We start from the raw sequence: 12225 nt of genomic DNA on the forward strand, positions 1-12225 counted from the left end.
TATGGCAAAAAATGCGTAATTCTAAAGACCAAAAAAATCACACAGTAGAAAAATACTGGACAGCTTTTAGTCAAGATGGTACCATTAATAAATGGCTAATTCCGAGTCCAGGGCAAGAGAGTAAAAAGTAGGCTAATCAGAAAGCAAGGAAATGCCCAAAGATTAATGGAGCTGCATTAAAAGGGCCCGTCTGTAGAGGTTCCTACATCTGGGACAATTTGAGCATCAAAAAAAATAAGGATTAAAACTGATATTACCCTGAAAAATATAAAAATTCAAAGTAAGTTGAAAAACCAAACCAAAACAAAACTCTCCAAACACACTAAAGTGAAAAAAGAGTTCAACAAAAAAGAAAACTCTTCTTTACAAAATAATATCAGCTAATAAATGTAGAAATAATAGAATTAGGAAAATCATTAGCAACCCCAGTGAAACAACTGATCAGGGTAAAGATCATCAACGGTTGTTAAACGTATTAGGTGAAATGATGTTGGGTAACACAGTACTGAAGTAGTACCCTACTGATTACTTAGTAACTGCAAAGGGAATAAGGTCCCTTTATGTATGGAGAACCAGCAATTATTACTGTAACCAAAATTATCAAACTTAACATCATTAATAGTAGGAAAGACTGACATTATAGGTCCTGTGAAATGCAGTATGAAGCATTTCAACTTGAGTAGAGAGTAAACCTAAAGGAAGTAAAAGAAACAAAATAAAGTGGTTTCAGTGAAATTGGTAAAGAAACTAGAGAAGATCAACAAAATAAAAAGTGGGTTCTTTTCGGGGCACCTGGGTGGCTCAGTCGGTTGAGTGCCTGACTTTGGCTCAGGTCATGATCTCACAGTTTGTGAGTTGGAGCCCTGCATCAGGCTCTGTGCTGACAGCTCAGAGCCTGGAGCCTGCTTCGGATTCTATGTCTCCTTCTCTCTCTGCCCCTCCCCAATTTGTGCTTTGTCTCTCTCTCTTTCTCAAAAATAAAATTTTCAAAAAAAAAAAAAAAAGTTGGCTCTTTTCAAAAGAATATTAGAAATGAAAAAGGTGGTATAACTACAGATATAATACAGATTTTTAAAAATCACAATAAAGTTCTTTGTGTGTATACATTTGAAAACAGATAAATGAGTAATTTCCCAGAAAATAAATGAATTCTAAAAATGGATAAAAAAGGAAGAGCTGCATAAGCCAATAACTATCAAAGAAATTAAGTGGTAATTAAGTATCCTCTAAAAGAGATACCAAACCCAGTTGCTTTCAAAAGTTGTTTTCTTAAATCTTCAAGGATCTTTTCAAATGCTAAGAAAACAATGTCAACTATTTAAAACTATTCATATTATCAGGCAAATAAAACCTTGAAACCAAAACTGGACAATGACGATAAAAGACAATTAAAAATCAATCTTATCATAAAATATAGACTAAAAAAACCAAAAGTATAATGAATTAATGTATTTTTAAAAAGCACAAAACGAAAAATAGTAACATAATAATAAAATCCTATGTGACCAAGTAGGATATATCTTAAGAATGAAAGGATGGTTCAATATTACAAAATCTATTATTGTAATCTAACACAAATAAAAGAGATAAATCTTAGGGCCATTTCAATTAATGCAGAAAAAAATAGAAAATAATCAAGGCACTTTAAAAAAACGATAAAACGTTAATTAAGAATGGAGAATTTAGAAAAACTAGGAACTTCTTTGACTTGATAAACAGTCTCTGTTGTTTTACACTGGACCATATGTAATCTGTAATTAACATACCTGAAGTGTATTCATATTAGTACACACCTTATTTAGCATCTGTGAAACACGTCTTAATAATCTTAATTATATTTACTTAAAATATCTAGCTATATTCGCTATTTTGTTATTCAAAAGTGATTGTTAAACGAAGGGAAGTAACCGTTTCCTATGCTCTCTGCCTCCAATTCCTTTCTTCCTTTTCCTTGCCCTTCTCATTCCACTGACTCTCTTGTTAAGGTCACTGATGGCCACAGCACTGCAAAATACAAAGGTTATTCTAGGTATTCATATTACTTAACCTATAAGCATCATGCCACAGTTGATCACTTCCTCCTCTTGAAAACACTTTTCTTCACCTGACTTCCAGAACACCTCATTTTCACTGTTTTCCTATTTCACTGGCCCTTCTCAGTCTCTTTAATGGGTTCCTACTTCCTGGCTTCCTAACATCAGCATGCCCTGGACCATTTCTTCATCTACAGTCTGCACGAATTCCCTTGATGATCTCATCCAGCCTTGTGACCTTAAATGCTATTTATATGCTGAGGACTCCCAAATTTGTATCTCTAGTCTGAACTTTCCCCTGCATAAGCTGAACTTCTATATCCAACGGACTTGTTCAACATTTGCACTTTGGATGACTAATAGGTATGTCAAAAAATGTCCAAAACCGAACTTCCAGTCTCCCCATGTATCCTCTCTCCCAAAAAAATCTTGTTCTTCAATCACTCCCATCCTGATAAATGACAATTCTGTCCTTCCAGTTGCTCAAGCTTCAAACCAGTCTTTTCTCTCTTGATACAACCAAGTGATCTGCAAATCCTTTCAACTTTTAAGATACATCTAGAATCTGACCACTTCTTACTCTTGTACTGGAACTACTCTGGTGGTACTGTTATCCTCTCTCCTTTGGATTACTGCAAAAGCCTAAATGCTCTCTGCTTCTGCTCCTGTCTTCCATAAGCTATTTTCAACAAAAGAGTTAGCATGAGCCTAAAGTCAGTTATCATTTCTTGACTCAAAGCCCTCCAATGTTTCCCATCTTGCTCAAGAAGAAAAGGGAAAATGCTTGCAATGGTCTACAAGGTCCTAAAGGATCTTGTTTCACTACCTTGCTGACTCCATCTACTACTATATTCCTCCCACACCCACTTAGTCTGAGCCACACTGGCCTCTTTGATACTGCTTGAACATGACTGGCTTGCTCCCAACTCTGTTTCTTAGAACCTGCTATGCCCTATGCCCAAACACCTCCTTCAAGCTATTTCACAAATGTCACCTTCTCAGTTGGGCCTTCCCTGACCATCCTATTAAATAACAACTCTCCCTATCTCAGTATGGCCTATTCATTCTTTCCCTGTCTTATTTTATGTTTCACTGTACCTATTGCCTCTGACATACTTTATATTTTATTCATATACTTTTTCGCTCTTCTCTCTTCTCTCAACTAGAATGATAAGCTTCATGACGGCAGGGATTTTTGTTTCCTCTGCTCACCGCTATATACCCAATTGCTAGAATGGTGCAGAGTAGGGGTGCAACAAATAATTGCTGAGTAAAATGAAACAAAGCATAAAACATAAAAATTAAAAAACCCATTTAAATAAGACATCATAAGCAAAGTGAAAACACTTAGCACAGAAAAGATACAGAAAAGATACCTACAGCACACAAAAGACAAAGGACATGTAAATACCTCTTATGAACCAGTAAGAAAACGAAAACTCATTGGAAAAATGGTTAAGGGATGTGAACATGTGATTCAAGAAGACAAAACGGGTTAATGAGCACAGAAAAAATCCTCAACTTTATCACTAATCAGGACACTGAATATTAATGACACACTTGACATACTGATATATTTACCTGTTGGAAGGGGAAAAGAGAAAAGGTCTGATAATATCAAGTGTTACTTGAGATACAGACAGAACTCTCATACTCCTGGTTTGTAAGCTGGTTTTATCAATTCAGAAATTAATTTGATAAACATTAGCATGTGAATGTAATCAGGAATTCTTTTATTTATTTATTTTTAAAAGTTTACTTATTTTGAGAGAGACAGAGACAGCATGAGTAGGGAAGAGGCAGAGAGGCAGAGAGGCAGAGAGGCAGAGAGCGAGAATCCAAGCAGGCTCAGCACTGGCAGCGCAGAGCCCAACATGGGGTTTGAACTCACAAAACCGTAAGATCATGACCTAAGCAGAAACCAAGAGTCAGACACTTAACTGACTGAGCCACTCAGGTGCCCTCCCTACAATCAGGAATTATATAATAGTTAATAGCACAATTAAATGAAGTATGGTTTTTATGGCCTAAACTCAGTACCTATATATGGATAACTCTTCCCAAATTCCAGACTCAGATATCCAACTGTCTATAGAAATCTCCACTTTAGTAGTAAATTATATCTATTTCTTCTCTGTCCTCACCCTTAAGATTTAAGTAACAGAGTATATACTTGTGACTATGACATAAGTCCATCTGAAACGTAATGATGCCTAGATGTGCTTTGGAATTTAATGATTTTGCAAAGTTAACACGGTGCCTATCCCAGTAAGTGTGTGTGTGTGTGGGGGGGGTGGTGGGGGACACTATCTTGTAATGAAACACAGATGATTTTGGAGCAAAACATCTATTAAGTGGGATAAAAACTATAATAGCTTTCTGTCAGTTTGTGGGGGATGGGGGTAGAGTTAAAACAACTTCTGTAAGAGGCTTCTGAATTTTAAAATGCAAACAGAAGAGGGATTATCAACCTATATTCTCTATTCCTCTACTAAGATGTCCACAATAAAATGTAACCATCCTATAACGAAGAAGTTTGAGTGATTCTAGCTCTTTAATCTTTCCTCAAATCTACTTCTCTCCATTCTCATGGCTATGGCCTTAGGTTAGACTCTCATCTTCATGCATCTGAGTTCCTGGCAAGGCCTCCTACTTCCAATCAATTTTCTGCAGTTCTGTCAGAGTGATTCTTCTAAAATGCAAATCTGACTGCACCTGATTTTCAATGGCTTTCTGTTACTTTTAGGATGTAGTTTAAACTTCTCACAAGATTTACAAAATTGTCTATACATGTTCTGGCCCCTGTTTACTTCTATTGGTTCATTTTTGACCACTTTGGCTACGCTACTTGTACAGATGCCCTCTCTAGATTTGAAGCTTTTACACATGCTGCTCCCGCTGCCTGGCAGGACCTTAACTACATCTGAGTCATTTCTTTTTTTGTCTAGCTCAATCCTTTATTTCGGGAGGTAGGTTCAATAATTATATTGCAATCCACAGAATGGCATTCTTAAAACTGACGTAGGCCCATATTTATGGGGACAGGCATTCATTTAATACTACTGTCATGCAATGTTTCAGAAACAGGGAAACAATGTTGAACAAGATAGGAATGGACCAAACCCTTTTGAATGTTACGTTTTATTTTTTAAGGTTTATTTTGAGAGTGAGCAAGCATGCATGTGCAAGCTGGGGAGGGGCAGAGAGAGAATCCCAAGCAGGCTCCATGCTGGGTGCAGATGCCGGGCTCTATCTCATGACCACGAGATCATGACCTGAGCTAGAACTGAGTCTGATGCTTAACTGACTGAGCTACCCAGGCGCCCTATGAATTTAACATTTCAGTTAGGAAGACAAAATAAAAAGGGAAAATGACCAATGAAATAATTAGAGTGGCAGGAAGAAAACAAAGCTAAAGTAGAAAATAACAAAGCAAAGAAGTTACTTTGATCACCATAACTGGAAATGTACTTTCTTAGGAAGTACCATTTATCAAGACCTAAAATAGGACAAGAAACTAGACATGTAGAAGAGACCTAAAGGGAATGCCACGTACAGGCCCTAAGATGGATGGGAAAGAGCTGTATTCTTTGATCTGGGATATAATCACTGCAGCTTTACCAAGGTGGACGGGGAGCGAAGTGACATGAAATAAGACAGTGTAAAATGCTACGGGCCCTTGGGGGACATGATTAGAAAACTGGATTTTATCTTTATGTAGTAAGAAATTCTGGAAGGATTTTAAGTTGGGTACGGACATCATTTAATTTATATTTTAAGATCATTTTTCCAGTTGTACGGAAAATGGGTTGGAAGGGAAGAAGAGGGCAAACAAGGAGCCTGTTTAGGTGGCTTTACTAGCAGTCCAGGTGAAAGATGGCTATAAAGGTGATGGTATGGACAGAGAAAAATAGATGCAATATATATATTGGAGGTTGGTGCAGTGTTTCTGAAAGCATGTCAACATGATGGCATATGGGATTTGGGATATGTGGACATTTTATTAGAAAGAATATAACTAGCACATCAATTTGCACATCATTTACTAAATTTATTCCTTGGAATAAGAGAAGTTGAAGCTAAAATAATTAAGTAAACAATAGCCTTGGTGCTATTGAGATATGGCAAAAATCATGAACCCTGTTTGGGATACAGTATTAAGTGAAGTGATGGCAGGTAAAGGAACGGGAAGAATAAAAACTTCTGTGTTTCCAGTTGTGAACAACTGAGTATACAGCAATGAAAAGTAGAACTGGGTTGGGGAAGTTCAACTGTGGAAAGTTTGTTGCAAGATGTTCAACTGGCAAGTGTTAATTAAGTAGGCTGCAAAATACCGTGTAGCAGAGGGGAGTCTGGGATGAATAACTGCTACGATACTTAAATCCATACGAATGGATAAGACTGCTTGAGAAGAAATTAAAGAGAGAAAAAAGGGGCAGGACTAAGCCCTGGGAAACTCCAAAATGTAGATGTCCTATGAAAGAAAAGTTAGAAAAGAAGACTGAAGACAGGTTTGTAAGGGGGGGAAGAAAACCAGGAAAACATGGAGTCAAGAAGCAAACACAAAAGAGTCTTTCAAGAAGAGATGGTCAAGTGTATCAAATTTACTGAGAAAGCCTGTAAGAGGAGGAAAGAGAAAGGTCTACTGGGTTGAAATACGCTCCATCATTGGTGACACTGACTTGAGATTTTAAAGGAGGAATAGGAGCCATACTCCAGCAGGTTAAAGAACAAATGGACTGTGGAGAAAATATGAAGCTGTACCTACAAGGCAATCTCACTCTGTGAATTACTACAAAAAATTGTGAGACTACAATGTTCACTTTCTTTTCTTGCTTTCCGGAGTTTTATTTTTAAATGAAAAAAAATGTTTATTTATTTTTGAGACAGAGAGAGACAGAGCATGAGTGGGGGCAGGGGCAGAGAGAGGGAGGGAGACACAGAATCCGAAGCAGGCTCCAGGCTCTGAGCTGTCAGCACAGAGCCCGATGCACGGCTTGAGCTCAGGGACTGTGAGATCATGAGCTAAAGTTACGCTTAACTGACTGAGCCACCCAGGTGCCCTTCCTGAGTTTTACTTTAAAATATCCCCTTTCTTCTTCTTTCTGATGATGTTTCAAACCCTTTAGTAATTCCTACAAATCACAGGTCAGAAGTGCTAGTGAGGATATCCACTACCAAATTATCTATCTCAGAACTACTGCAGGATTTGCTATAATCTGTATTGTAGAACAGCCAGCATGTTTAGTCAAAGGATTTAGCATGTTCTCTTTTATTTGGTTTTCTTTTTGTATCTTGTTCAGCTCTGCATGATCAAAGATCTTAGGAATTATTCTAGAAGGCAGAGCAGAATGCTGTAGAAGATAAATGTGGTATCTGGTTTGATGTTGGTCTTTGACTATTACTTGCTGCTGTAGGAGTATAATGGACTAAATTCAACTTGCCTTCTGGTACTGTTGAATGGAAAGCTAAGGGGCACCTGGGTGCTTCAGTCAGTTCAGTTAGTTGAGCATCTAACTTTGGCTCAGGTCATGATTTCATGGTTTGTGAGTTCAAGCCCCACATCAGGGTCTCTGCTGTCAGCGCAGAGTCTGCTTCAGATCCTCTGTCCCTCTCTCTCCGCCCCTCCTCCGCTTGCGCTCTCTCAAAAATTAACGGGGTGGAAAAAAAAAAAAAAGGAAAGCTTAGGTACCTGCCAGTAAGAACTTCAGAACTGAATGAATTCAATTAGGTTTAGATCAGTAACAGTTGGTAACCAAGTGTCTCTAGATCCTAAATGCAAGTCTGCTGTCAGTGTCAGGCTGGGAATTTCAGAATTATCTGAGAAACTTAAAAAAAAAAAAAAAAAAAAAAAAAGGAGGAAGAGGAGGAAAGACCCCAGCCATAGAGATTCTGATCCAGCAGATGTGGGATGAGATCCAGAAGTCTGTATTTTTAAAAAGCTCCCAGGGACTTCTGATACACAGCTATACTGCAGAATATGGTTGGTACTAAAGAATCCCAAATGTATAGGGGATAATTTGTTGTTAAGGTTAATAAGGAAGAGCTACAGAATCATGAGACTATAGCACCTGGAGGACTTTTAGACTACTACGTTGAAACTCCCTTTCTTTTTCCATTCAGGAAGATTAGAATCCTGGCTAGTTCACAGACACACCAGTCTTAGACAGACCCCCTGACTCTGGCATTTCTATTACATATGCTGCCCCTCTTATTCTTTAGTTAACTTAAACAGGTCTTTACCTTAAGGTAAATATATATATTTATTTGTTATTTGCCTACAGACACCAACAACTCTTTTTTACTTTACTGTACCTGTAGGAGTGAACAAAGTTGGAACTGAGTGGAAGCTTGCTGAAAGAAGAAAATGTGCATTCTTGTTTACAGGTCTCCTCACAGCCTCCCCAGGTCCCCGGGATCACACAAGACAGGGAGCACAGCTTTCAGATCTTATCACTTCTCAGAGAAGAAAACGGTTGATATATGACACATGAAAGCAGGACCAGTTTTTCAGGTTGGAGAGTTACTAAAAGAGCTACTTTTCTTGCAGTCATTGAGTCAGGTTAAAGTTTCTAGGTGACAGGAATCTGGGAAAGAGAACTGAAAAGTTGCCTCAGGGACAAACGGAGGGAAAAAATAGTCAACCTCCTGTTCAGGGTGTGAGCTCATCTCAGCTGTCACTTCACTGGTAATTCCTGCCTGCTATTTATAAACTAAGACTCAAGAGTACTAGATGACAAAATGTTCTAAGCAAAATGTAAACTAAGATGTTCTATAGGTCCAACATTTTTCCAACAGGTAAAATTTAAAAGTTTATTTTTCTTAAGTAGACGAAAGCTGCAGACACAGGCACAAAATAATGAAATGAAAGGCATAAAGAATTTCTGAGTAAAGAAAGATGCAAAATGCTAAACTAAGCCATGATACTATAAAAAAATTTTTTTGAAAGATTAAGACAAAGAGTAAAAAAGTCTAGGAACTACAGATAAAAAATTAAAAGCAAAACCAAACAAAAAACAGACAAAAAACCAAAACCCACATAAGAGCCCACAAGTATGAACTAAGAGCAAATGTTAAATAAAATAAAGGAATTGAGCAAAAGAAGATGAAAAAAAAAATCATTTCTAAAATGAGAAGCCGCTCAAGTGTCCACCGATAGACGAACGGATAATATGGTATATAAATATACAATGGAACATTATTCAGCCATAAAGAGGACAAAATTCTGATATATTCGACAACAGTTACATGAATTATCTAAAACAGGCAAATTCATAGAGACAAAGTAGATTAAAGGTGACCAGGGACTTGGAAAATGAGGCAGTGGGGAGTTATGGTTTCATGGGTACATTTCTTTTGGGAGATGACAGGGATTTGGAAACAGTGGTAATGGTTATACAACATTGTGATTGTAATTAATGCCACTGAATTATACACTTAAAAGTGGTTAAAATCGCAAATTTTATGTCATATACATTTTACCACAATAAAAAAAGAAGTAGCCAAAACAGACTAAAAAGAAAAAAATCAGTATGCAACAAAACAATTTAAACCGGAAATTAAAATATTAAAATAATATGCTGAGTTACTGCAAGAGTATCACCCCCAAATATAATTTAAGGAACCTAAGGAACATAACAAGTATATGGTGGGGGAGGTATGTCAAAGTGGCAGCAGCATAAATAGTTTCATCCCAAATGAGTAGGATGTCCACATAACTTACCATCATAACCAGGACATTTTTGAGAGAACACTATTAATAATTACACAGGGACAAGAGGTGTAGATGGGGCCTGTCCCAGGCAAATTGGAATGTGTGGGAACGCTCCCTACAAGGGCTATCAGATCCTCAAGGTTGTGGTCAGGCCCATAGCTTGGGGTCTGGTGAAAGTACAATAGTCTGAGAACATCTTCCTGAAGGACCCAAGTGGTCAAAAGTCCGAGTCTTTTTTTTTTTTCTTTCTTTCTTTTTGTTTGTTTACAAAGAACACACAATTACATAGAGTTATGGAAGCTTACAAGTTCGGGATTCATAAAGCAATTAGTATATTATTGGATTTTTTAAAAAGCTATTATGGTATTCTAGGCATTTCGGGAAGGTGAATTATACTTTGAAATGCACGCATAGGCATAAGATTTCCTAAGCTGAACCATTTTTCATTAATATACCTCTTTATATATTACATTACAGCTCTATAAATGCGTGTTTTCACACTTATATTAAACTATACACAACTGAGTTTTAACATTATAAAAATCACACTAGAATTACTGAGAAAATTAGTAACTGATGGCCTATCCATTCTTTATTATTAAACTAAAATTTATCTTAATGACCTATAAATAGGTTAACTTAAAAAGTCCATACCTTACATGAGAAGCTCCGACTCGGGATGTTCCTTGCTAACTCTGATATCGTGGGTTTATCCTGCAGACACTTGGTTAGGTGACATTTTTTCAATTTTATTCTATTGTAATAATGATCAGCGAAGTTATAGTGATTCAAGTGCTGTTTCTGCATGCATTTCCCAAGGCGAGGAATACTATACTTCAAAGCCTGGAGAAATAATTTGCTCTTCTGCTGCATGATATCAGAGCCCCTGGTTTATGCTCCCTTTGGGGCTGTCAGCACATGATTTCACAGTAGTGGGTTCTCAGAATATCTAAGATCCGCAGTTCTTATCCCTCCCCTTCAGGGCCATCCACCCCTCAGGTTATGAATAACTGCAGACAGCTGATAACTCAGGTTAAAAATACCTGAAAACTTGTATAAGTTACAGTTTCATTCAAATGACACCTCTTGGCAGACGTGACTTAAAATGTCTCATTTGTAAAGTCAATCCTATCAGGGTCAAACTACGCAGCACTGATTCTGGTACACATGAGGCAAACTAAAAAACAATAACAAAACAAAACAAAAAACAAAAAAATAAAATAAAAATTTGCAAACACATAGACTTAATGGCATCTTCGGAACTCTTGAGGGCTTTACAAGGCAAAATGGCTTTGGTCTTACATAATTTAGAACATGTCTCCGGTGTGTATATTAGGAAAAAGCCTAATTACTTAATAAAGGTAGGGGAGTGTTGAGTGCTTGCTACATGCCAGACACTTTTATACACTTTGTCTAATTTAAACTTCATAAGGACCTACCGATAGAGTAGCTATTGTAATGTTCATTTCACAGGTGAGCCAACTGTGGCTCTGGGCGGTTTTAGCAAAGTGCCTTGGGTCATTTGGACAGTAAGTAGCAGAGCAAAAAGTCCAATCTGGCTGGCTCCAAATGTTAGACCTAACAATGGACTTAACGTTAAAAAGGTGTTGAGCTCTTTAGTTAAAACAGAACAAAGCACATCACTTCAGGATGAACAAATATAATGTGAGGCCGCCTCTGGTTTCTGTTGAAAAGATGGTTCTTATTAAACCATCAAAGGCTCGTATTTAAGAGAGACACCTGGGTTCAGATCCTCACTCGGGCACTCACCACTTGTACCTCAGTTTCTTCATCTGCAAAACTCAGATGATGACATCATTTACCTTATGGAGTTGTAAGAATAAAATTACAGAATTCATGTTAAGATCTCAATACAGTGCCTGGCATGTAGTGTGCACTCAATAAATGCTTGTTACTATTATTACATTAAAAAATCTAAGTTTCTTGCACACTGTTGAATGTCATCATGGGAGTCTCCCACAAAACGCCCCTCGGTATCAAAGATACACTATTGCGTCAGATTTACTACAGATTTGATCCGCTTCGACGATTCCGCCCCCCCCCCCCCGCAATCTCTGTGTCGCAGCAAAATAACGGGCGAGTGGGGATAACAGATCAGCAGCCAACACTAACCACCTCCACCTCCCCGCCCACCAAGGTCCCGTAACAGGGGCCTGTAAGGCCCTAAGCCGTTATATCCATGCCAGAAGCCTCAATCCATCCATCTTTCATTCGCAGGGAGAAGACAGTATGCAAAGATAAGGATGGGGGGGGGGGAGACGAAGGGGTGTTCCGGGAGGACCTACTCGTTTTCCCTGTGCAACTCTCCACCCCAGGGATGAGACGGCGTGAATGAGAGAAGGTCAGGGGAGGTGGCAGCATGTGCCACGCAAAGAAGGGACGCCAAGCAAAAAGCGACTAGGGGGGGCTGACGGGTGGCTGGGTGAGAGAAGGAAGGAGAGGACCCCGCCCCCGCCA

The 12225-nt window shown here is 38.2% G+C and overlaps 1 protein-coding gene across 6 annotated transcripts in view; it reads right to left on the reverse strand.

Annotated features, from left to right (window-relative positions):
- PREPL (prolyl endopeptidase like) overlaps positions 1 to 12225 on the reverse strand; it is a 58063-nt gene that overhangs the window by 45238 nt on the left and 600 nt on the right. For 2 of the 6 annotated variants that reach the window (XM_049651433.1, XM_049651431.1), the window contains exon 2: positions 10402 to 10924. The exons of 2 other annotated variants lie outside the window; for them this stretch is intronic. In XM_049651433.1, the coding sequence (XP_049507390.1) occupies positions 10402 to 10620 (219 nt within the window). In that variant the 5' untranslated portion in view covers positions 10621 to 10924. Of the gene's footprint in view, positions 1 to 10401; positions 12216 to 12225 lie in introns of those variants that run through there. 2 more of the 6 variants (XM_049651434.1, XM_049651432.1) reach the window with 2 other exon arrangements.

This window comes from Panthera uncia, assembly GCF_023721935.1.
Source record: "Panthera uncia isolate 11264 chromosome A3 unlocalized genomic scaffold, Puncia_PCG_1.0 HiC_scaffold_11, whole genome shotgun sequence".
Classification (NCBI taxonomy): domain Eukaryota; kingdom Metazoa; phylum Chordata; class Mammalia; order Carnivora; family Felidae; genus Panthera; species Panthera uncia.